Here is a 27,126-nt window from a genome sequence, read left to right as displayed (position 1 = left end):
ATTAACCGACATCAGAGAAACACGAACATGAGGATGTGCTGTTAAATTGTTGAAATATTAATTTAAAATCTCCGGGGACTTCGAGAAGATGTTTTATGTTCTGTAGTCAAGAAAAGACTGTTAAGCACTGTTATGCATGCACACAGCATATGAAAGAGGATGATGTGAGTTTGTGCTAAACAGAAAACAAAGCGTGAAATCAGTCAATTAAAATCTCCTAGCGCCCCAGGACACGTAAACGCATGCGTAAACCCTACAAATAGCAGCATCTGCGCACTCCAGCTCAGTAGGTGGCGATACTTTATCTATAAGCTGATTTGCCAACTGCTAATAATCGTTAGAAGAAAACAACGACGACCAACCAGTCCGTCTTTCAAACAAAAACACGTGCAGAAAATGAACAAGAAAAAGGTGTATATGATTATCCATTGCTCTGGCTACAATGTAATCCGCTTTGACATATCGGTATAAAAGTTCTTTGTTGATGTCGGATGTTTACTGTAAAGATGTTGTCTAAAAAAATAAATAAAACAAAACTCATTTCAGCGGCTTTATTATTTATTAAAAATTGCACTTGACAATTGTTCGTAATCTTTTTGATAGAATGGAGTAAATCTACCGCTTACAAAATGTACCGTGTAGCTGATGATATCATATAGATAATATCATGGTAATTTGTTTTACCATAGTACTGAATAAATGTCATATTAACTATAAGTACTCTGCTGTCAACATGATATTCCTGTGGACTTCAATGACTTGAATACACTTTTGTAATGAGCATGCCTTTAATTAATATTCATTGTTATTTTTTAGGCTGATGCATTTGTCACAATATTGTAATGAAGGTCTTATTGATTAGTGAAGTTCTTAAAACAAGAACCGAAAATTTAAAATAATATTTTATTATTATGCTTTAAAAAACAATTTCTTAATAAATAAAAAAAAAATGACTACTGAAAATGCACCTTAATTCAATGTAGAAACAGAGCTGAAGTTAGGCGGATGTTACCAATGAAAATAAAACAAAAAAGACAGGAATAGAATGAAGAAGACATTTGTGACTGTCTGTATTTCAAAGAACTAGAATTTTCTTTATCATGGACAGTCTAATTTGTTATTTACCCAACAAGGTAAACATTTATGAATTTGATTGGCTTTTTCTCACTTAGCCTCAAAAACGCTATTGGGAGGAAACAGAAAAAACAGACCAAAGTCAAAGGAGACCAGAGGAAGAACAAGACAAAGCTGGTCAGAACCAGAATAAATCAACAGTAAAAGAAAGGTCATTAAAAAGGATGAATGGTGAAAGTTTGGAGGTAAGAATATTTTTCCATTAATTACATTTACATTTAGTCATTTAGCAGATGCTTTTATCCAAAGCGAATTACAAATGAGGACAATAGAAGCAATCAAAACTAACAAAAGGGCAACAATATGTAAGTGCAAATGACAAGTCTCGGTTAGCCTAACGCAGTAGAATCAAAAATCTTGTAGTGTATAATATATTTGACCCTGGACCACAAAACCAGTCCTAAGTGTCAATTTTTCACAATTGAGATTTATACATCATCTTAAAGCTGAATAAATAAGCTTTTCATAATGTATGGTTTATTAGGATCGGAAAATATTTGGCCGAGATACAACTATTTGAAAATCTGGAATCTGAGGGTGCAAAAAAATCAAAATACTGAGAAATTCGCCATTGAAGTTGTCCAAATGAATTCTTAGCAATGCATATTATTAATCAAAAATTAAGTTTTGATATATTTATGGTAGGAAATTTACAAAATATCTTCATGGAACATGATCTTTACTTAATATCTCTCTGAAGTAATAAATTTAGGTAGAGCCAGTGGTGGTTTTGTAGGCAAACATTAATGCCTTGAATTTTATGCGAGTAGCTACTGGTGGCCAGTGCAAATCGATAAACAGAGGTGTGACATGCGTTCTTTTCGGCTCATTAAAGATGTTAAAGTTGTATAAGGCAAAGTTGTATAAGGCAAATCTGCAGGACCAGGCAGTTTTAGCAATGTAGTCTGAGAAATTCAGGTTATCATCAATCATAACTCCAAGGTTTCTGGCTGTTTTTGAAGGAGTTATGGTTGATGTGCCTAACTGGATGGTGAAATTTTGGTAAAGTAATGGGTTTGTTGAAACCACAAGCAGTTCTGTCTTAGCCAGGTTGAGTTGAAGGTGATGGTCCTACATCCAGCAAGAAATGTGATGCGAGCAGCTACCGATGGATCATCAGAATGGAATGAGAGGTAGAGCTGAGTGTCATCAGCATAGCAGTGATATAAAAAGCCATGTTTCTGAATGACAGAACTTAGCGATGCTATGTAGACAGAGAAGAGAAGTGGTCCAAGAACTGAGCCCTGAGGCACCCCAGTAGCTAGATGTTGCGACTTAGACACCTCACCTCTCCAAGATACCTTGAAGGAACTATCTGAGAGGTAAGACTCAAACCACTGGCGTGCAGTTCCTGAGATGCCATTTTCCAATAGGGTTGACAGGAGAATCTGGTGGTTCAATGTATCAAAAGCAGCGGACAGATGCAGCAAGATAGGTATAGAAGATTTGAAATCTGCTGTTGTCAGTCTTAGGGCTTCAACAACTGAGAGCAAGGCAATCTCGGTCGAATGTCCACTTCTGAAGCCAGATTGGTTGTTGTCCAGGAGGTTGTTCTGTGTGAGAAATGCAGAGGCATTCAGTTAAATGTTTTGACAGTAGTTTACTAGCGTCCTGTTAAAAGCTTAAAATCAGAGTGATTCTAATAGTTAACATTTTTGTGAGTTTTAAAGGGGCACCCAGTAATTTTTGTTTGTTGTGTCTTGTTTTTGTTTATAGTGTACTGATATCAATCAGCACATATGCAACATCAAACAAATACAAGTATCGATGTGTTGAATACATGAATGGTACTTTGGATAAATACGTTTGCAGTTATTCCTTTAAAAATAATATTGATATTTTATTATTTTATATGTATTATTACACTATTGCAGTTATTTCTTTCAAAAAAATAATTTAAGCTTGAGTTAGAATTTTTGCTAACAATTAATTGTCAAACAAATAATTGCAAATGATTAAAGGAACAGTTTGCTTAAAAAAATTTACTTACCCTCATGCCATCCAAGATGAGTTTGTTTCTTCATTAGAACAGATTTGGAGAAATTTAGCATTACATCAGTTGCTTACCAGTGAATTCTCTGTAGTGAGTCCAAACAACTAATAAAAACAAACTAACTCATCTATGTCCTGAATGGCCTGTGGGTATATTAGGATGACACTTTTTGCTTTATGTATGGATATATTATACGGGCATCCAATTTTCTCCAAACTTTCTATGTTCACTTAAGATATAACTGACTGTGTTTACAAGGATTCTCACCAAGATATGCAAACTACCATAAATTAGAATGTAGGGTAAACATACCTATTAAGCTCACCAAAATCTACATTGAGACATTTTTAGTGCACAAGATATTGGTTTTTAGTACAAACGTTATATTAAAATAAAATATTAAAGTCTACGTGAACCAGAAGTTGCTGCCGATTTTATTTCAGTGTATGTGTATTCAGTGACGTGTTTCCAGCTGAAATGGAATATTGATATTCTGTCCAAGCCGTCAGAGAAGGAATGCCATTCCAGAGCGGAAGCAAATGTTCAGATTTTGATTAAAGATTACCAAGACAAACAGTTTTTTTCAGCGGATTAACTTGCACGGATTAATTGTTCACATCAAGACTTGCAATGTGCGCTAGTAAAGTAAATAAAGTCAATTTTGATTTCATGTGGACTTTCTCTCACACAAAAATATTTAATTTTAAAATGACAAAAGCATTTTAAGATATACATCATTAAATTAAAAAAGTGGCTGTACAAAAGCATTTCAAAGATACAGATGTTTTATTACATCGTTTATTTTAGGGAAATGTTTCATTAATAGAAGGTACAAAGTTCAAAAAAACCCAGACACACTAAAATCAAGCACAAGGGATCCAGTCTATCACGTTGAAGTGTCAGCACATTTCACATCTACACTTCAACGTCAGCTAACATATTCAAAAATCAAATAAACCAATAAAAAACATTTAATTCATGGGGATGAACACAGAAACTAGCTTCATTATGAAACCTCTTTTTAAATGGATGTCAGTTTATAGTCTCTTAAGTCTGGAATACACTACAGGATTATTGCCCCTATTTTCCACTGATGTACAGTCTGGAGAAGTTCACAGTAGTTGCCAAAGGTCAGAGCCAGTCTGCAGATTTAAGTTGACAGAATCCATAGAAAATCGATTAACTTAACTTAAAGGGACAAGCATCAGTTAATATTTAAAGTATGTTTATGAAGTATTTACATAAACGTTCAGTGTGGAAGAGCTTAAAGAGAGAACACTGAGCTTAATTGGAGCAGCAACATTTTGTTTTATAAATTTTATGTAATATTTATTAAAATGAGGATTTTGCTAAATAAACAGTCTGGGTCATATATTAAGTTCATACATATTTTAATATGAACAACTATTATTGACAATATCTATGAAATTATACTTTTTCTTACTGATGTCACACTGAAGCTGTGTGTCACCTTAAAACAATATGAAACTGTCAATTTATAATATTATGGTTGCAAAAGTACAAGCCAGGAATATATTAGCGTAGCACATACTTTTACAGCTAGTCAACTAACTGTGTTCTGTAGCGTCTAAGTTATGTTGCTTAAACTATCTTCTGGATCTAATGTAATTATTTCCCACATCCAAGTTCTTGGTTATAATATGCAAAAGTCTGAGCATTAATCTCTTAATTTTACAATAAGTAGTGAAATTTACCCAAAATAAATATCTAAAAAATGTACATTTAAGGAGCTCCTCTTTGGGTCAAAGTTTTTAGACTGCTTTCAAAATGGCCACCAGACCGTGTGAACAAATGGAGACTCATATCTCATTGTGCAATGATCTGATTGACTTGAAATTACAGGAAGTATGCAGTAACAAACACTTCAATTGGTTAAGACATCAAGTAGGAAAATAAATTATTTTTTCTTTTTATAATCTGAGCTCAAAATGGAAGTGTGCTTAATGGGTACGTGAGCTTAATAGATATGTTTACCCTATTTGTCCGTTCAAGTGCAATAAGATGTGAATGAGAGAACTCAGATTGGTTTTCGCGCACAGTCTGAGAGGCTACTTTGAGTGCACAGAAAACCATGGCTAAGTGCCAAATTGAGTTCTTTCACATCGTCTTGTACTTAAATGGTTTGAAATCACTTGAATGTTTAAACTGGCAAGACTTAAAACAACGATCTTGTTGTTGAGCTCTGTTCATACACAAGAAGTCATTAAATTATATTATAAAATAGGCCTAATAGATTTTCTAGAACAGAAGTGTTTCCTACATATGCTGGACTTTTGCTACTAAGCCAAAATATGAGTTTAAATGGGGATTTTTCTTAAACAATTACTTTAGAGTTTTAGAGACATATGATAAACTAAACTTACTGTTCATAACAATTAAATATTTAGTATTACCTCATGGGTGGACTTGAATAGGCTTGGACTTGGTCCTGGTGCCCCAGCACTGTTTGGCATGATGTTATATATCCCGGACAGCCTCTGTAGTCCCATTTAGCCACATGTATTTTAAAAAAGCGGTTGCTATCAAGTAGGAACTTAAATAAATAACCCACGAGGGGTATTACTGATGTATTTTATGTTGTAGAATAAAACATGAAAATATATATAAAACACAAAAACCAAAAACTCTATTTTATGCCTTTAACAAAAAAAAAATAAAAAAAAAACCCATAGACTTCAGGAAGATGGAACAGGAAATGCTAAAATGCTTGTTTCTGGGTTTTGGACTACAAAAATACACTATCCCTGTAGCGCTCAACAGAATAGAAATGTATTATTCTGCTTATCTGAGGAAAAAAATCACTATGAAGGGGTACGTTGATTACAAATTATTAAGGAACCATTGCTTTAAAAATGAAATTTCTCATATTTGGATGGCAAAATAATGAAATTTAAAATGCACCTTTATTGTGGTTATCTCAATCAACAAACTAAATCAACAAACTAACTTAATAAAATTGTTTTAATTTAATAAAAACTTTTTAATTTAACATTTTAATTTAAAATTTCATCTTAAATTTTCTGCCCCAATTGTCTGCCCTGATTTGAAAAAAATATACTAAATTTGACCATAGTCAAAAAGTCAGTATTTCAACAGTCCTTCTGTTGGTTTATGTTCTAAATTTAGAAAAAGGACCCTTTTCCTGGTGAGGCTCCTATACCACTTAAGCAACTCCAGAAGTTTCAGAGAGGAGAGAAATACAAAGTGGTAAGTCCAAATTCTTCATAAATAATAATAAAAAAGTGTTATACTTACAACATCGTCAAAATGTTTTCCTATATTATTTTAATATATCTGTTTTGAGTTTATTTGGCATGTAAAAATGGATGCAAGTCACTGTGTGGAGTGGGCAGTGTGAACAAAATCTTACATCTCTATATTTTTCCGCAAACACTTTTGAAGTATTTTTTAACAGTCAGCCATGAATTTTAGAGTTTTTATTAAAGCAAACATTAAAAAACCCAAATAAAAACCCAATTGAAACACAAACCAGTGCTTTTTTATTCCTGGAAATAAGATACCATTTAAATGGTATCTATAACCAGTGGTATATATCAGTACCAATTTCGATACCACAGAACATTTTTTTTTTGCCTTAATATGTGGATAATCAGTACTGATAATGAAAACATGAAAGAAACAAAACTTTAAATATAATATAATTATATGTAAATTTGCACACAAATGTCTAGGAATCCCATTTTACTGTTTTCCAGTAAATTATATGGTAATTCATAGTTTTTTAACATAAATCATAAATTTGACAGTTATTTTAGAGTAAAATTACCTATAATGTGATGTTACAACCATTTACATTTTTTTTCGCTATATATGGCAAGGTAACATAGTTAACCAATTAACAGCCACTTCACAGTAATTTTATGTTACAATTCTGAAATAAATTCACAGTCTAGTCTGGAAGATACATAGTGAATAGAATTTTTTTTTTTCAGTACTAAGTGTATCTTTTTGTGGTTTGACAGCTTAAAATCTATGCTACATATGGAAATGGCATAACACATCAACTTTTCTAATCTTCAGTTTGTTTGGTCACTTTTTTTTCATACACCAAACTTCAAACCCCTTGATGCCATTGCTTGCATCTTGGACATGAGCACACAAGTACATTATAAACATGCGAAAACTTCCGTGAAAGGCTGAAAGAAGTACTCTGTTTTTATGTGTCAGCCTGCAGGAGCCCGTGAAAGGCTGAAAGAAGCCATTGCAATCTCGGAGGCCATGTCTGAACACGCTCAGAAACAGGCTGCGCGATATGATCTTTTACTTCCAGAGGATGCTGGGTAGTTTAGTTCACATTTTCATTCTTATTATCATCTGCCACAATGACTATAAACCCTCAGAAGTATTAAAATAATAGTTTAACAAAAATGTAAATTATGTTATTACATCACCTTCTTATAATTTCAAATATGATTTTTTTTTTTTATGTGTAACACAAGTTGAGAAAGGAGAATGTTAATGTCCAAGCTGCTCTATTTCCATACAATAAAAGTAAATGTGGATTGTGACTGTTAAAAGAAGCGCAACAAAAGTAGTCCATGTGACTTTGGTGCTATATTGCAGATAGTGGTCGACTGATATTGATTTTTTAACTGCTGATGTCTTAGACAGCTTTAATATAAAGATAGTAAAAACACATTTATTAATATTTGTGAAACATTCCATTTAAATATTTAAACTCAGGTTCAGTGATTAATTCACACTAATCATGCACACTAATTTTTGTGCAGTCTACAAATGCAGACTAAAAGTTCTGCGTAATAATTTATTAGTCAGAACTGTTTAACAGAGACAGTAAACTAGAGAATGGGAGCTTCGTGCACTCAGGTGCTGGCGATGTTGCCACCGTCAAAGTAAAATTCCCGCTTCCCTCAACATATTGGCCAAACAAAAAATATTAGCCAATATATCTCCTGTATCTTGTTCGAATATATATTAAAATAACTTACAAACAGTGTTTTTAAATGTGTTCCACACCAGGGCTGGACTGGGACATAAAATCGTCCCTGGCAGTTTTTGGTCCAGGGGGCCCACCACAACTTCGATATGTACAGTACAGGTCAAAAGTTTGGAAACATTACTATTTTTAATGTTTTTGAAAGAAGTCTCTTCTGCTCATCAAGCCTGCATTTATTTGATCAAAAATACAGAAAAAACAGTAATATTGTGAAATATGATTACAACTTAAAATAATAGTTTCCTATTTGAATACTTTAAAAAAATAATTTATTCCTGTGATGCAAAGCTGAATTTTCAAGCATCATTACTCAAGCCTTCAGTGTCACATGTAACATCCAGTCTATCACATGATCATTTAGAAATCATTCTAATATTTGATTTATTATGAGTGTTGGAAACAGTTCTGCTGTCTTATATATTTGATGAATTAAAGTTAAAAACAACTGCATTTATTCAAAAATAAAAAAAAAAATTCTAATAATATATATTCTAATAATATATTTTCTTTACTATCATTTTTATCAATTTAACACATCCTTGCTGAATAAAAGTATTGATTTTATTAAAAAAAAGAAAGAAAAAAAAAAAGACTGACCCCAAATTACTGACCAGTAGTGTATATTGTTTACAAAATATTTATATTTTAAAAACATAGCTTTTTTTTTTTTTTTTTTTTTTTTTTTTAGTATTCATCAAAGTATCCTAAAAAAAGTATCACATGTCTCTGAAAAAATATTAAGCAGCAGAACTGTTTCCAACTTTGATAATGAATCATCATATTAAGAATGATTTCTAAAGGATCATGGTGATAATGATCCTAAAAAATTCAGCTTTGCATCACAGAAAAACTAAATATAATTTAAAGTATAATAAATTTAAAAACAATGATTTTAAATTGTAATAATATATCACAATATTAAATTTTTTTCTGTATTTTTGATCAAATAAATGCAGGCTTGATGAGCAGAAGAAACTTCTTTCAAAAACATTAAAAATAGTAATGTTTCCAAACTTTTGACCTGTACTGTATACTTTAGAAGGATTCAGCGCATACATTCCCTGTTGATGAGGTTCCAAAGGGCATGACAGTTTTTGCACAATATTTTATATTTAAAATATTTACAAATATACATACAAATATTTTAATTATTTTTAAGTGACTGATTAACACATGGGTCTAAGGGCACATGCCCAGGGCACTAGACTAGAAGGGGAGGCCATGTTAAATACCGCTCCTCAAGGGCCATGATTTCAACAAAGGGGATACCTCGGTTTATTTATTATAAAGCACTATTATAACAAAGCAGTGTTCATTTTGGCATTGTACATTGTAATTTTTGTGATTTATTTTTTATTATTTATGTATTTATAATTATTATATTTTTTTGCAGTGGAACATTTTCTATGAAATGTATTTCTATAATAAAAAATACATTTAACATCTCTCCTTACAACAAATGTGGAAGCAAAATGGCTAAACAAAAAAATTAACTATAGGCATATTATCTTTTCAAGTGCAGACTTTTTACACTGCAGTTTTTTTTATATGTATATGTTTAACATCAAACATCTCTATATCCGCTAATAAAAAGTTTATTAATCAACCAACAGTTTGGGGTTTATGTGATGTAAAATTAACCCCGCTTTCTGGACTCTCTGCCCAGAAGCCTTGCACATTCAAGTATTGCATAGAAAAGGTCAGCTTGGACATTTTGTGAAACTACTGCTTGTATTCATCTTGACATCAACTCACCTCAATTAGCAAATATGCACACAAAAAAAAAGTCCACACACACACAGAGCTCATAACTATCTGTCTGTCACCAGCTTCCTGGAAGGAGATGAGGATGAAGACACAAACACAATCTCTCAAGCTGACATAGCAGATGCAGTTGACATCACTTCTGGATCAAAGGTGATAGGTCAACGATTTATTTTGAACAATACTGTTTATTATTAACCTTACTGGATTTTGTAGAGCTTGAAAATCAATATGTTGAAATTAACCAAGTATGTGGCATCAGTATCCCCTTTCACACATACAGTCTTTACTGGTAAATTACCATTTAGAGATCATAAACAGGGCTTTTTCAAAAGTACACATTTCAGTTATGAGAAGTTGTTACCAGTAAATTAACCTTGTTGCTATGTTTGAACAAGGCATTGTACCATGTCACGTACCAAAGACATGTTCTGTGTGATCAGCCCTTTACGGCTGTCACTTAGAAGTAAAAAATGTTGTCAGATTGGGCATTAGATAAAAACTAAAGCACTTCCCATCCGGGGGATAAAGAAAATGGTGCAGCATTAAAAGGTAATTTGCGATGATTAACATCATGGAGTTTACTGGTGTTTTGATGCTGAAATATAATGGTCTGGAACTGGTAAAAAGACGCAATGCTGTTGCTTGTGTTAACAGCATATATGGTGTATTAACCAGAAGAGTCAAACTGGTAATTTTACACTAATTTATTTGGTTTTAATGTGTGAAAGGAGCTAATAAATTTCACAGATGGATGATTTTATGGTTGATTAATATTAGCATTAATATTTTAATAATTTCAAAAAAGCAATATCATTCTTGACCAGTCAATCTATTTTTTTAAAACTGCTATTAATAAGTAATAGCAGTATTAGATTTACATATTTTTCTTTCTTTATTTTTTTTTTCAAATAGTTCAGTGAGATTTTTGTATGAACAAGGAGTTCTATAGCAGACAGTGTGGCCCACACAGATCTGAATTTACCATCACCAAGTCAGTCTTGGGTTACCTGAACAGACAGAAGCAATTGAGCTTAAATCCATAAAAGAACTGGGGCAACATCTCTGAGATGGCATTAGCTAATCCTTACAGTATTTATTCATCTTTGTTAACGTTAATTAATAAAACTACAACTGTTCATTGAAAAAATTAAATACACCAAGGTACCCATATAGTAAAAATAAAAAGCCTTTAATTAACTGGGCTAAGTCATTAAAATTGTTATAAGTGTAGTTCAGATTTACAACCATTTATTGTTAGTACGTGTACATTAATTAATATTAACAGATACAACTTTGGATTTTACTAATGCATTTGTAAATGTTTAAATTAATATTAACAGGTTAATAAATGCTTTAGAATTAAGTATTTTTAAGTAAATTTTTTTCACTGTTTCTTCATGTTAACTAATGTAGTCAACTAATGTAAGAGGTGGGGGAAAAAATTGATTCACATATGAATCACGAACAGAAGGCAGCAGTCAGCTGTGATAGCAGTGCAGCACCAGGACAGTTTAGAGAATGCACATGGCAGGTTTGAAATGGGGAAAGCATTATGAATGAAGCTTACTTGACAACTACTTTTCATATATTGATGTTTTGATGAATAGAAAATAGCCTTATATCGTGTATGGTTTCAGGCTTTACACACAAGAAGCTTGTTCAACATGGACACGGAGTCGGTTATCATTATCACCAATATCCTATAACATGAACAGGCAATATTTTTAAATATGAAAATAGTTCAATATAAAATATTTAGCCTAGATATTAGAAATCAGTTTATTAGAAATGAAGTAAAACAATAACATGATATTGAAAAATAATAATTCAGAATAACTTTAATTCAAGTTTAATTAAATCTGTGAGTTGTATGTAATAGATCTAGGGGGCTTCAAGGGCAAAAGGTTATAAAAGTGCAGATCACATGTTTTTGTGAAGGATCCAGTAGAGGAATTATGTGCAGTTCATCAGTCTTTTCATTTCATTTCTTTTATATTTTTAGTTTTATTTTAATTTTAGTTAACACATTCTATATAGAGAGAGAGAGAAAGAGAGAGAGAGAGTACACCTCCTCTGAATAAATATAAAATATGTATTTTCTTAATGATCACTAATATAATTCATGGAAAGATGGCAAAATTGAAATGTATTAAGCATGCACTTAATAAAAACAACAAAATATATGCCAATATTTTAAGATAAGTAAATTGGCCAATTTTGTTTAAATAAAGGATTGCAGAATTGAGTAAACCTTAGATTTAATTCAGAAAATGTATAATATTCTAGTACTTAGTATGTCCTCCAGACCTTAAAGTATACTGCTCTGACCCTTCTTGGCACTAAGTGTACAAGTTCATGACAAATTTTCACATCTGTCCTGTTTAGCTCCTGGAGGATGACCTCCTTAAATGCTCTGGTCTTTAATGGGGAGTTTTGCTCAGCTCGTCTCTACAGAATCCCCCACAGCTGCTCAAGAGCGTTAAGATTGAGTCAAATACATGTCCACTGGGGGATTTTCATCTTGGGAGAATGAATATCTTCATTGTCATGCTGAAAAAAATGCCCAATAATGCAGGGAATGAGGGGAGGGTAGCATCTTCTGTTTCAAGTGGTATGTGAATTCATGCCAGCGTTGATAAAGCACAACTCTCTCACACCTTCAGCTCTCATTCATCCCTATAGAATTTTTATTTATTTTTATTTTTTTTTAAAGAAATTAATACTTATATTCAGCAAGGATATGTTAAATTGATAAAAAGTTACATTAAAAACTTGTATTGTTAAAAAATATTTCTATTTTTATTCATCAAAGAATCCTGAAAAAAGTTTCACAGGTTCCAAAAAATATTAAGCAGCACAACTGTTTCCAATGTTATTAATAAAACAGCAAACTGATAATAAATCAGAATGATTTAGCAAAATCATGTGACAATGAAGACTGGAGTAATGGCTGATGAAAATTCTGTTTTGCATCACAGGAATAACTTAATCCCATAGAAGGGGAACTAGGGGAACAAATATCAAAAAGATAGTCACTCAAAAATGAAATATTGACCTTAGTAAAATTACACAAAAACAATACAATAAGAAAATTAAGTAACACTTCAGTTAAACAGTTTATAATAAGTTCAACATACACCGTTCAAAAGTTTGGGATCAGTTCGACTAATGTTTTTTAAAGAAGTCTCTTCTGCTCATCAAGGCTGCATTTATTTGATCCAAAATACAGAAAAAAACGGTAATCTTGCAAAATGTTATTATAATATAAAATAATGGTTTCTATTTAAATACCATTTAAAAAAAAACATTTACCAAACAAAATGCACAAAAATTCCAGCATCATGACTCCAGTTTAAAGTGTCACATGATCCTTCAGAAATCATTCTGATATGATGATTTATTATTAGAATTATCAACAGTTGTGCTGGCAAACATTTTTTTTTGGAAGCTGCGATACTTTTTTCAGGATTCTTTGATGAATAAAAAGTTAAAAGGAACAGCATTTATTCAAAATATGAATCTTTTCTAACAATGTAAATCTTTGCTATCACTTCTTAACAATTTAACACATCCTTGCTGAATAAAAGGTTTAATTTCTTTCAAAAAAAGAAAATAGAAATTTACCGACCCCAAACATTTGAACAGTAGTGTATCTTGTTAGAAAAGATTTCTATTTTAAATAAATGCTCTTCTTTTTAACTTTTTATTCATCAAAGAATCCTGAAAAAAAGTATCATAGCTTCCAAAAAAATATTTGGCTGTTGCCAAGATTGATAATTCTAATAATAAATCAGAATATTAGAATGATTTCTGAAGGATCATGTGACACTTTATACTGGAGCCATGGGTGATGGAAATTCAGCTTTGCATCACAGAAATAAATTATATTTTAAAGGATATTTAAATAGAAACCATTATTTTATATTATAATAACATTTTGCAAGATTACATTTTTTTTATGTATTTTTGATCAAATAAATTCAGCCTTGATGAGCAGAAGAGACTTCTTTAAAAAAACATTACAAGTCTTACTGATCTTTGTGTGATTAATTGTATTTTGCATGTTCCACTCAGTTTTTTTTTTCTTTCCCTCTCCCTACAGTACTTCAACTTGCATCTTTCCCAGTTTGGCCCATATACCTCTCCCTACACCACTTCAACTTGCCATATATCCCAGACTACACCATAAAATGGATGGTATGTGCTAAAGAATAATATAATTATTTAAATAGACACTTTTAGTTACAGAATACTACAAATATAGCATTGCAGTGATATTTAGAGGACATTTGAACTTTCTGCTTAATACTCCAGTTCAGAATGGATGGATTAGTAGATGTGTTATCAGGTTCAAGTGTCAATAAAACCTTTAGAGATCTAGTGTTAAACAAGTTTTCAGTATTCATGTTGGGGAAAACCCTTCTTTATGTATTCTGCCCTCACTTTGGTGTATGTCTTCCAGAAGTTAGACCGATCGATAAACTCTTTCCAACACGTACACTTATGGGAGAATTCCGCTTCATTCCAGACCATGTTGAGTATGTTGAAACTACAGAAAGTAGTATAGTAAAGCTATAGTTATCTCTAAGAACACACTATCTCCATTTAGTCCACATACACACTGCAAGTTTCAAAAGTGACAACCGCATTTAAATGCGGGAGTGAGTCCCGTAAATTATCGTTCCATGTGTGTCCACATTACACCTCTCTCCACCATCCTGTCAGATCTGAAGTGAACACTTGACGCCTGACAGTACACGCACATTGCTTCACATTGCTTCTTCTTCCCGGTTCTGTACACACTGCATAGAATTCCTGTAAATGCGGTTGTCACTAACTGTGTCTTTCGGGAGTTAATGCAGTTGTCACTCCCGTATTTTAGTGAATTTTGTGTGTTCAGAACGCGATTAAGTTCAGCAAATTGAAACTGACAACTAAATTCAGCTGCAGTGTGTATGTGGCCAAAAATACATAGTTCATAACATATTTATAAACAACAAATACAAAAAATAAAATAAAAAAATAAAAATAAAAATTTACAGAAAATGTTTTCTACAGACTTTTACAGATGATCACAAGATGAATGGCTGCTACGAGTTCATTGTGTGAAATTGTATTTAAATAAAGCAACTAACTCTGAATACAAATGTCCTAGAATGTTACTATGGCAACATATTTTAAAGGAAGCTGTTAGGACAACATATCAGAATTATGATCACTACAAACATTAAACTTTAAATAGATGATCCAGAACATTAGTATTTAAAATTTAAAACACAGATGAGTCAATATAACTGTCACATTTCTGTTGGTTGTGTTTTGGATTTTTCTGTATTTCTGTTCCCTCACATTTGGTGTCTGTTTCCTTAGCTAGAAGTTCATCTGGTTGTTAATTAGCCCGACACCTGTTCTTTCCCCTTCTCTTTCTCACCTGTATTTAAGTCTTATTATTTGGATTTACATTGCTAAGCTTTTGATACTGTTTGTTTATGGACTTGTGGATATTCTCCTGGGGCCTCATTTAGAATATTTTTCTCTACAAAAGGGGGGGGCTCTGGCAGTAAAAGTCTGGGAACCACTGGCCTACTCAAACACCACAAAAAGTGGAAAAATCCCTTTCCAATCCCTTACTTTTTCTATAAGGTTAAAATATTTTGCCTGTATTTTTTTTTTTCATTGTCGCAATATAATACCTCGATATCGCCTGGACAGTGTAAAATATTGTGATGATGAATTTTAGCTCATATCACCCCCCCCTATGCTTACAGAGAATCTAGTGGTCGGAATAGTGAACGTTACACATAAAAAGCATGTTTTTTTCTGTTTACATATAGAATTGTTTCTGAAGGAAATCAATGTCTTCAGAAAAATGGATGTCATTTTCATTTAATCTTGCATGTAATGGTCTGATAAAGCAGTTTTTTTTTTTGAGCTGAGGGCTGCTTTGTTCAGCAGTTAACGGGGGAAACCTCGATCTCTCCCACCCCAACAGCGCCTCCTGCTGGCAACTGAAAAAATCAATAAATCTAACTACCTTGTCTAATCTTTTGTGGCTATCTATTTTCTTTTCATTTATTATACAATTAGTTCTAACTGCAGCTTTGCCTATTGAATTTCTATTCTATCTGTTTTCAATTTTATTAATATTATTTAAAGCCATTGCTACTTGTACTGCGTTTAAGCTAAAAGACTTGTTTTAGCACTTATATTATCATTGCTCTTTTGTTGTTTTTGATTGCTTGCTTCCATTGTCCTCATTTGTAGGGTCACTGTGTGAAGCGTTGTAAATGACTAAAATGTAAATGCAAATAAAAAATAAAACTCAATGTAGAAACACTGTAGTCTCGTACTGAAGTGTAAACTCTGCAGATTACATCATTGTCCACATTGTACTGTCATCAAATTATTATAAAAACATTTTCAAATTGTAACATAATGTTTACATAGATCGTTCAGGTGCATGTGTAATAACTAAAAAAAAAACTTACAGGTCTTGTCGCGATCACTAAGCCACGACCTCCCCCCTTCCCACCCCCCAAACCATTCAAATTTCCGTGTTGGGAATTATTTTAATGATTTAAATGGGCGCTTTGTGATATCACAAAACCCGGAAAACAAATGCTGTAGTCCAAACAAGCTGTTCATTGTAGTTCTTGAAAAGGGATTTTTTAAAAACGAAATATCCCCCTTTGGAGTGGACTTTGAGATTTGTAAGTTTGAAGAGCTTTTTTATGCCCAAACATACACACTACACACTAACTAAAATTAAAAAAAGTGAAAAAAGCTAACAGGACCCCCTTTAAGTCTTCTGTTTCCCTCAGTTTATCATCTGCTATTATTTGGATTTACGTTGCTGAGCTTTGATACTGTTTGTTTATGGACTTGTGGATATTCTTCTGGATTTATTATTAAAAACTCCTTTTGAACTCTACTCCTTCATTGTGCACTTCTATCTCAGCCAACACCTAACAATAACAACTCAATGTTTTTTTTTTATTATTATTTGTTAATATAGAATATTTACACTATTGCCCTGTTAGAGAATTTATACTGTCAACATTCTTTTGTTTATAATCCACATTTACACATCTTTACTCAATCTGACCCTTTCATTAACATTGATTTGGTACATAAGAGACATTCTCAGTGTGCAATGTTTCACTGTACCCTGTGTAATAATACCCTGGCAATTGGTTTTGTTGGCACTGTTTGTATTATACTCACTGTGAATAGAATAGATTTCTGAAGCTCTTTGCGCATTCTGTACACATTCTGTATTATGAATTTTGGAGCCTAGTAATTACACAAAGGCATTTTGAAACTGTTAAAAATATGTTAACATTAACTTGACAGACTTTTTAAAAAATCCTGTATATCACTGTTTTCTTGTGCTTTACCATTTAAGAACCTTGTTCAAAAATGTAAAATCGAGAACATCTCCTGACATTAACATCAGGATACCTTGAGCATCTTAATCCAGACACTGAAAACTCATTATATGAAAGGTTTATTTAAATCATTGCATTAATTGCATTTTCATTGTATTTATTGAAAAAATTACAGATCCATAAAAATGTGTTTGTCTGCAACAGGCATCTTCTAGTGGGTGGAAAGAAAGGTCATGTGGCCTGCATCGACTGGCAATCCAAATGCCTCATGTGTGAAATGAATGTCATGGAAACGGTGAATGGCGTCAAGTGAGTGCACCTTCATCAATACATCTCTTGATTTTCTGGCACACATGCTTCATGTTGTAGCAACCATTATGACTGAAACAAAGTCTTAGCTTTCAAATTATTATTATTATTATTAGAATGTATGTTGAAAGATAGTACAACTTACTGAAATGCATCATGTCTCATGTAATCACTCAATCCGTGTTTAACCGTGGAAAGATGTCTGTAAAACAGCTGGTAAAGAATGTCACGTAACATTACATTTACCTCAGAAAAGTCATTCAATGACCAACTCGTTATTGCGATTATGTGCAATTTAAATGTTTGTATGCCAGTTGTTAATCTTAGTCTTTAATATTATAGTAGTGTACTGACAGATTCCCCTATAAAGTTTACAACATTTTTACTGTGAAAAATCGACACGTTCTGTACCTGATACATATCCAAATTAAGTGATATCAAATTGAATCAAGATCAGTTAGATCAAGCTCGTGAATTGAAAGCAAATCAATTTCTGTGTATATTATGATATATTGGTATCAATCAATATTGAGACTTGTACATTTCTGCTTCTGTTACCCAGCCCCTGTGTGAGAGTGATCGGTGAACTTCAAAAGAAACTGACAAGCCTTCGTCTTGCTCGAGGCCATGTTTGCAGTGGCACAGAAGAGATGGCTCTATATCTATGACTCTAAAGGTGTGGAGCTCCACTGTGTGAAGAAATTCAATGACGTCTTAAGAATGCAGTTTCTGCCCTACCACTTCCTACTCGCCACAGCGGTGCATCAACAAGTGCTTTTGGCAAAACTTTTAATTTCTTTAAGGTTTTAACACTGCAGCCAGTTGGCATGCAGTGTCTTTGTCTGATTTGCTGTCATAATCCATGATGAAATGTATCTTGAGAAACATGGATTCCACTTTGACTGTGATATGTCCAAAAAAAACTCTGAGATGAGTGAGCTGTTCATTGGCATTTTTAATTGAAATGACAAATGAGAAAAAAAAGAAAAAAAAAAGAATTTTGTGAAACAACCAAGAAAAGCAATTGGTAAATGGATGAACAGCAACTGGCAAATGCTTTTTTTTTTAAATGTGCCTTGGAAAAATATTTATTAATTCAATACTCTGTTTTAAAACATGAATTAAACTGATTAGTCCATTTAAAAAAAAAAAAGTGATTTATTTTCATTTTTATGCTTGAATTATTTTATTAATTGTTACTCATTTAACCTTTTCATGGTGAAACATGAAAAACCCAAGTGTTTGTGCTTGAAAAAGTAATGTAAGGGTGGTTTCCCTACAGTGGTTGACTAAAGAAATGTTATCAGCATGATGGTATAAAACGTACCACCCACATGAGTGCTGCAACTTATACCAACTAAGCGCGGAAATAAGCGCGTTGCTACAATAGCTATATATTGGGGAGAGCGTTGCTATTAAGTGACTATATTGTATTGCAATAGGTAGCACTTCAAAGTTAATATTGAATCAAGATTAGTTGACACATAATTAGTTACAATTGAAATGGTTTAATTAAGAACTTTGAAATGGTTTAATAACATATTTTGTTATGGTTACACTTGAATTGGTTACAAAATAGATGAAGGATAGGGATAGTAAAACATATAGTTAATTGTACCTAACATGTATGTAAAAATATTATCTGAGAGAGAAAGAGAGAGGGGAAGATGGAGAGAGGGAGAAAAAAGGGAGAGACGGCAGAGGGCAGAGCCCTGAGAAGAGAGCTCCAGCAAAGGAAAGAGTCAGCAAAGAAAAGCCAGCAGAGAGGAAGCCACAGAGCAACATTTACAGTCTTCTTTTATCCCTTCCTTGACCATGTGACTGAAACCCAAATGTGAGACATTCAAACTGACCAATCAGCAGACTACAGCTTCACCCACTGTGCAAAAGGTGTGACAATTAGCAGACCCCCGATGTATAAACATGTTGGCCTACAGGCCTTGATCGATATCAGCAATTCTGTGCCTTCAGGAATGCCAAATGGCCCTTTTGTTACTCAAGATAGTTTGGGACAGGAAAACAGAAGTCTTTGATCATTTTTGACCCTACAGTAACTACCTTAACAATTGTATCTCAGCCTTAAAACAGGTTTTCCATATGACAAATATAATTTCACCTTTCAGAGTGCCACAGGGTTTCTGCAATATCTGGATGTATCGATTGGTAAAGAGGTTGCAGCTATCTGCACAAAAATGGGACGGCTAGACGTGATGGCACAGAATCCCCATAATGCAGTAATCCACCTGGGCCACCCAAATGGCACCGTTAGTCTGTGGTCGCCCAACCAGAAAGAGTCACTTGTAAAGATGTTGTGTCATCATCGCGCTGCTCTTCCCTCATCAACAGACAAAAAAACCACCACATTATCACCACAAAGTACTGGGTGGATTTCATCAGTGCGGGGGGCCAGCAGTCTCAGACGGGTTGTTACAGTAGAGCTGACGGATGAGTAACACCATTAATCCTTACCTCACACAGCCTGTAAACTCTTCAGTAATGAATTCCAGATTTTTCAGAATAAAAAAATCCTAGTGTGAACATAGATTAGAAGTGAGTCAAAACCAAGAAATTAAATATGTTTTATTAAACTTACTTACAGACGAAGATTGTTGTTGGTAGTTATGTGATTTCGGCTTCGGCTCTTCAGCATGAATATAATGTTTTGAGGTTACATGCGATCATTTTGCGAATCTCACTAATGACATCAAAACTAGGGCTGCATGATATTGGAAAAGACTGGCATTATATGATATATTGAGATAATTGCAATATGAAAGACTAAAGGAGTTTTCACCAGATGACTTGAATTTGGATAGAATGGCTCATTGTAGAGTTACTGGGGTGATTGTTTTGGGAAGGGCATCTACTGTATATAGAAAGCAAAATAATAATAATATAAAAAATGCGATAAATAAAAAAAGAGGGTTTTACATGCCCTGTCAATTTTCAGAAAAAGTGAGATGAGAGTAGTCAGATGGCTTGATTCATGTTGCTGGATTAGACTTCTCGACTCATGAAGTGTTTGTTGTGAGTATGGACACATCCTTAATGGGGTCCTGACTAATTAGATGTTGTTGAAGATTTAGGTGTTATGTTTCTCCTCCCCTCGCATAAATCAGTCGTCTTAGTCACGTGGTTCTTGCAGAGTATAATTTAGACATGATTTCTATAATGAGAGTATGATACTGTTTATCAAGAACTGATTGATATCAAATATTGAGAAACACTTTTTAATTCACACCCATAACAAACATCAAATACTTCCTATAAACCTATAAGTAACGTACTTATGTATTTTATGCTATACATGGATCCATGTGCAAAAAAAGTGATTAAAAAAAAACCATTACATTCTAAATTTAAAAAAAAAAAAAAAAAAAAAAAAACCCTTGTGACTTTCTGATGTTTACAGGTAAGGATTTAACTGTGAGATGTAAGTTATTCACTGGGTGAAACATTTCTTAAAGGCTTTAAAAACAGACACCCGTGAAAGCACTGCAAGCAAGCCATGTTAAACTATATGGCTATTACTTTGTTTGAAATGCTTCATACACAGCATTGTCATGTTTAGGATAACTTGGGTAGTACACTTTTCCTGCAGCAGCTCATTCTGTGTCTTCTGCTATATTTAGTCCATATTCATTCTTCACTTCTGTAAAGTGATGTCAGATTTGATCAAATACTTTAACTTCGTTTGTTGGTTAGTTGCTGCAGCCCTAGATTATACCTTACATTTCCTTTATTTATACCAGTAAAATATGTTGTTAATTGCAGGTACATGGTGACGTCCGGTCTAGACAGGAAGCTAAAGGTGTATGATATCAGAGCTTTTAAACCTCTTCACTCCTGTTTCCTCCCTGCTGGAGCCTCCTGCTTATCTCTAAGCCAGAGGGGACTACTCAGTGCTGCTACTGGAGAAATTGTACAGGTAGTGTACATATACACACAAGTAAAACTTTCTGGATAAACATTTGTTGTTGGTTGCAAAGAGAAAAAAATTTTCATTTTTCTAAATATTGGAGTTTTTTGGTGCAAAAAAGAAAAAAAATGTTGCAAACTGACTTTGAGAAACAATATCTGAAACTGCATTTTATGACCTCCATAGTAATCATACCAAAACAAAAGCAGTGGGAAAACAAAAGCAGTGGGAAGAACCGAGGGAATGGGAAATTACTGCTACACAACTGAACCCTGTGGCATTAACCTTTTAAGGATAGTTCCCCCCAAAATAAAAATGATCTCATCATTTATTCACTCTCAAGTTGTTCCAAACCTGAGTTTCGTCTTTCTTCTATTGAGCACAAAAGAAGATATTTTGAAGGATGTTGGTAACCAAACTGTAATATTTTGTCCCATGCAGGTTTGGGACAACTTGAGGATGGTTAATGTTTGGTTACCAACATGCTTTAAAATATCTTCTTTTGTGTTCCACAGAAGAATCTCATGCAGGTTTGGGACAACTTGAGGATGGTTAAAGAAGATTTTTCATTCAGCACGCAACATAAGATTGAACAATAACACATTAATTGTTTGAAATGTTATATATAGATAATTTGAAAGGGATAAAGAAACTGCATAAAGTACAACATGTATGCTTGCTCTCTTGAAGCTGCACGCACGATTTGCAGTTAAGAATTTTAAGAAGTTTCTGTAAACAGCATTGCAATATTACAATATTGTTAATAAGAGTTACAGTAACTATTACAATAATAGAGCTATGTTTGTATCCATAGGTTTATCAGAACGTTTTGGGAAGCAATCCTGTATCCAAACCCTACATGGCTCACCGCCTTCGAGGGCAAATTTGGGGCCTTGCGTACTGCCCCTTTGAAGATGTTCTGGGAATTGGACATGGAGAGGGCTTTACCAGCATGATAGTACCAGGTAAGAGAGGAATACATTTGAACACCTTCGTACCAGGAGACTACATATAGTCAGTTGTGTTTCATGGATGATGGACAGATGTCTTTTTCAGTACTTTTCTTGATTCCCAATACAAACATTTAAACATCATTAAATCAAAATACACTTACTTGAGAGGCAAAATGAAGATATGAAGTCTTGTAAAAAATTAAGTCTGTTTGTTTTAAAGAACAACAAATGTGTCAGTGGAGAAGAAATACTTTTTTTTCTTTTTTTCTTTTTTAGAGTCCATTGTTCTTTTCTGTTTTTTTTTTTATTTTCTTTTTTTATTAATCTAACTTTATTTTGATCAGTTTAACAGAAAACAAGATCACTATTGTAATTTTCCTTCTTAAAGGGGTCCTTTTATGCTCTTTTACAAAGTCTTAATTTAGTTTTGGGGGTGTACTAGAACAGGCTCTCACACTAGGTTGTTCGAAAACACATTATTTTTCACATATTTTACATTATTACAACACCTCTCTCCCAAGTCTGACATGAACGGCTGGAATAGTTCCGGTATCAAATGAAGGCCCGCCTTCTGAAATATGAAATGTGCTGTGATTGGTTAGCTGGGCCAGTGTGTGTTGTGATTGGCTCCACTCGGCGCCTGGTCGGGAAATGTCACGCCCCTTACCATGCTGCGAAATTCAGTGTAAATATTGCATCAAAATCAAATCAATTTGAGCTAGATTTAAACCCGGATGATTGTAACCACTCTAAGTTCGTCTGCATTGGGAAAGCTAGCGTGTCTCTGACAGTGATAACACTCGTTGTCTTCTCTAGTGCAGCTCAACCAGGTCTCATCATATCTCATCAAAGATCGTCGATCTTTGTGATATCAAAAATCCAAGAAAATATGCGTTGTAGTCCAAACGAGTCGTTTGTTGTAGTTTTTGAAAAGTGATTTCTGTTAAATAAAATATCTCCTTTTGAAGTGGACTTTGAGTTTTGTAACTTTGCAGATCTTTTTATGCTCAAACAGCAACATTACAGACTAACTAAAGTTGAAAAAGTGAAAAAGCATAATAGGTGTGCTTGTTTAAGAATCTTTTAGACATTTGCACTCGATAACAAGACAAGAACACTCTTTTTATCAGTGTAATTTTCAAGCTAAAGAAAAATTCAATCCTTAAAATCTTTCAAGCTACTGACCTCTACAAGTCTTTAAAGCTATTTTTGTAAAATGATTTAAAGTAATGAAGAGATGTGTTGGAAGATGTATTTTCAAAGTGTTGATTATAGAGCTCATTGTCTGCTCCCTAGGCATTTACATCTAGAGGACATATTGATGTTTTGTGTTCCATTCAAATTCTCATCCATAAAATATCCCTGCTTTTTTTGTGCCTCTCCAGGTGCAGGGGAACCGAATTTTGATGCTCTTGATACAAACCCATACCGCAGCCATAAACAGAGACAGGAGTGGGAGGTCAAGGCTCTGCTAGAGAAGATGCAGCCTGAGCTGATTGGTTTGGACCCTGGACAGCTGAGTAAAGTGGACCAGGCCAGCTTTGAGCAGAGGCACAAGGAACAAGTTGAAGCATTGGTAAGTTTATGCCCCTGATGTTGTATGTTTTGACACGAGCGACAGTGGCCACTGCAGTCAGGATGTAGGCATGTGGAGTCCAGCAACATGACAGATGTTTAACTTAATGCAAATGAGCAGTGGTTTTTGGAAGTGAAGTCTGTGGAATGCAAGTGATCCATCAGATAATCAGGGATTCTGTGGGTCTAAGAATATGCCCTATGTGCCATTGGAACAAAGCTCATCTGTACAGAGTACAATAAGCTGTGCCATTTCTTACTGAAGTGAGAAGTTTTCTTCAGATATTTGGCTCTGACTTAGACACAGAGATATACGAGAAGGTGGAAGGATCCAATCCAACTTTCGGCTAGTCAAGATTTGTCCTTGAGGGCTTTGGCTTGGGGTCAGTTGAGTCAAATTATTTTCATACTTTTTGTAGAAGTATGGATCATAAACTCTAGAATGTAACAAATATCAAAAAGGTTTGCAATAGAAATATCAAAAGGATAGCAATAAAAAATGTAGATAATTAAAGCGGGGACTTTCAGTGTTTTTAATAAACCTCTGGAAAGCATTCAGATTGGATATGTGTGTACCAGTCAACATCTTCATTCCAAATTCATGAGCTGTTTTTAACTGTCAGATACTTGGCCACGGCTCTGCTCTTTATTAAAAAATAAAAAACTGTGGAGAAGCCGTTAATGAATCAGGATGTATAAGTCAAAATGCAGCAAATGTTCAGCTAATTTGTACAGATCAACAGTCTTTGATATATATCATTATAGCAATTTGGCCTGTTTGTCACCTCATATTTATACCCTGTAAATTAGAAAATTATGGCTTGTCACTTAATAATCACTTAAAAACCTACAATATAAATGTGACTCTACTTCAGCTAGATTTTTACTCATAAGAATTTTTAAGTGTTTTTTTTTTTTAAAGGTAAAAGTGGCAATAATTGTGGCACACATTGTTGTGAGTAGATATCTATATATATATATATATATATATATATATATATATATATATATATATATATATATAGATATATAGATAAATATATTGGATAAATTTGATTTCATGAAAGAAAGACGAAAAGGAAATTCCTATGAAGCTCCTAGTTGGTTTTGTTCCTATTTATCAAGAGCCGCTTTTCCACTGTTGGGCCAGTGCGAGCCAGTGCTTTAAACGGGCCAGGCGGGGCTAATAGCCTTGGCTCTGTAGCACCGAGGCCAAAATAGCACTGTGTTTCCACCATCGGGCCAGAAGCTCCGCTGCACTTCACTAAAACCCGCCCTTTACACGCCTCTCAGGAACAACGTCATGCAAACCCATCATTTCACCATCAAACAGAAATTATCAGAAAACTAATATGAAAGAAGTCACTGGAGCTAGCGCTATCACAAAACGAACATGATAAAAGCAGCCTTTTTTTGCATGCTTTGATAAAATATTTAAATCCAAAAACATCTAAGTTTTACTATAATTGGCCTAATAGACACACAACACAATCAATTAATTTATCAGGATTGAAAATTAGTCACACAGAAATAAAGCGTTATGAACATAGCCTGCTTATTCAGTCGAGTTTATTTGTAGTCACAGTAGCCTTTATACATCACATTTAGAAAGAATAATAATTTCTATATTTTTATAAAAGCTCCCGAACAAAAACCATTATTATATTTTTATGACATAGACTACGCGGAGCTTAACTCTCGAGACGAGACTTATGACAGATAAAATATGTAACTAAAAAAACACATGATTGTGATATAGAGAATAAGAAGCTGTCGTCTGATTTCTTCAAGTGGTCACATTTACCATGTTTACCATTTACTATGGTAACGTTAATACCTAGCGTGCATAGTCTTTTGCATCGCTTATAAATATTTCTGACCTTGTATGGTGATTATAATCCGCATCGGATCAAGTTATTTCAAACACTCGCTGCTGACTGAAAGTGAGTTTTGAGCTCAATATATTTGTAAAAGATTTTAATGCTGGTGTTATAGCTGTTATCTTTCTGAAATGATCTGCAGCGATGACGCTCTCCAGACACGGAGAAACTCTGCCTTCATTCATAACCACTCCTCTAGCCCCAGCTGGCCCACTTTGGTCCAAGGTTTTCGTCGGGCCAAAAAACCCTGGCCATTGGCCCCTAAGAAGCATCGACGAGGCACGATCAAGCGCCGGACACAATCACACACACAGACACACACACACACACACATAGCTCGCCCGCTTTTTTGGCCCGACAGTGGAAACGCGGCTATGGGTGCTGACATTGCAGTAAATGGATTCAGAATGCATCCATCAGTTTGGTGTCATTAGTTCTTACTTTGTGTCTTGTCTTTGTTTCAGGGCTTTGATCCAAAAGACAAATTTAAACCAAGGACAAAGAAGAAAGGAAGAAGCTCGGCTGGTGCCATAGAGAATTTCTCTCTCTCTTCTGTCTCTGTTTGCAATCATCTCACATGTTTTTTCCCCTCTCTTTTCTGTCTTGTCTCTGTTTGGAATCATCTCCCATTGTTTGTGCTACAGACATGATGATGTCACATGTAGATGGACAGGTAACATTTCTGACTGATCAGACTAAAATGTTTGCCTTGTGGACAGCAAGTAAAAAGTGTCATAGTATTCCAGGAGGGACCAAAGCCATACATAGAGGCCAGAATATCATAGACTTAAGGGGTTTTTGAGAGCAAGTCTTTGTTGAACTTAAACACAAGCCTCTCTCAGAATAGTGTTTCTATTTTGCTGTCTGTTCACCCCACTTCTTCTTTATTGTGATTCTGCAGGACGTAATTCAGCAAACCGTTCAAGAGCGAACAGAATGCTGTGAACCCATCCTAGAGAACTAAAAAAAAAAAAAAAACTCCGAAAACAACACAAAACCTAACATACACAAAAATCAAATACGTGAATCCATCGCAGAGGACTAATTCAAAGGAGAAGAAACTATTCATACATGCTACTCTGTTGCGAATGTAAGAATGCTGTTGTTTAAGACATAAAAAAAAAAACTCTTGTTGTCATTTCCTTGTTTCTTAAAAGCTCTTTGCTTATTTAATAAAATATCTTTAAAATCTACAAAAAAACTTAAATG

General features: G+C 33.8%; 1 protein-coding gene across 1 annotated transcript; it reads left to right on the top strand.

The window, feature by feature from the left end:
* The first annotated feature begins 1,162 nt into the window (after positions 1 to 1,162).
* On the top strand, positions 1,163 to 26,567 carry wdr46 (WD repeat domain 46). Its single transcript, XM_042761458.1, is given in 13 exon segments — positions 1,163 to 1,319; positions 6,275 to 6,355; positions 7,337 to 7,449; positions 9,956 to 10,043; positions 13,996 to 14,051; positions 17,480 to 17,600; positions 18,209 to 18,349; positions 19,714 to 19,973; positions 21,365 to 21,518; positions 22,324 to 22,474; positions 23,848 to 24,038; positions 26,382 to 26,477; positions 26,562 to 26,567. Coding segments are annotated over 13 exon segments (1,479 nt in total). The 5' UTR covers positions 1,163 to 1,298.
* Positions 26,568 to 27,126: the final 559 nt, after the last annotated feature.

This window comes from Cyprinus carpio, chromosome A8, assembly GCF_018340385.1.
Source record: "Cyprinus carpio isolate SPL01 chromosome A8, ASM1834038v1, whole genome shotgun sequence".
Lineage (NCBI taxonomy): Eukaryota > Metazoa > Chordata > Actinopteri > Cypriniformes > Cyprinidae > Cyprinus > Cyprinus carpio.
The sequence above is the reverse complement of the archived record's forward strand: the minus strand, read 5'-3'. Positions and strand labels throughout refer to the sequence as shown.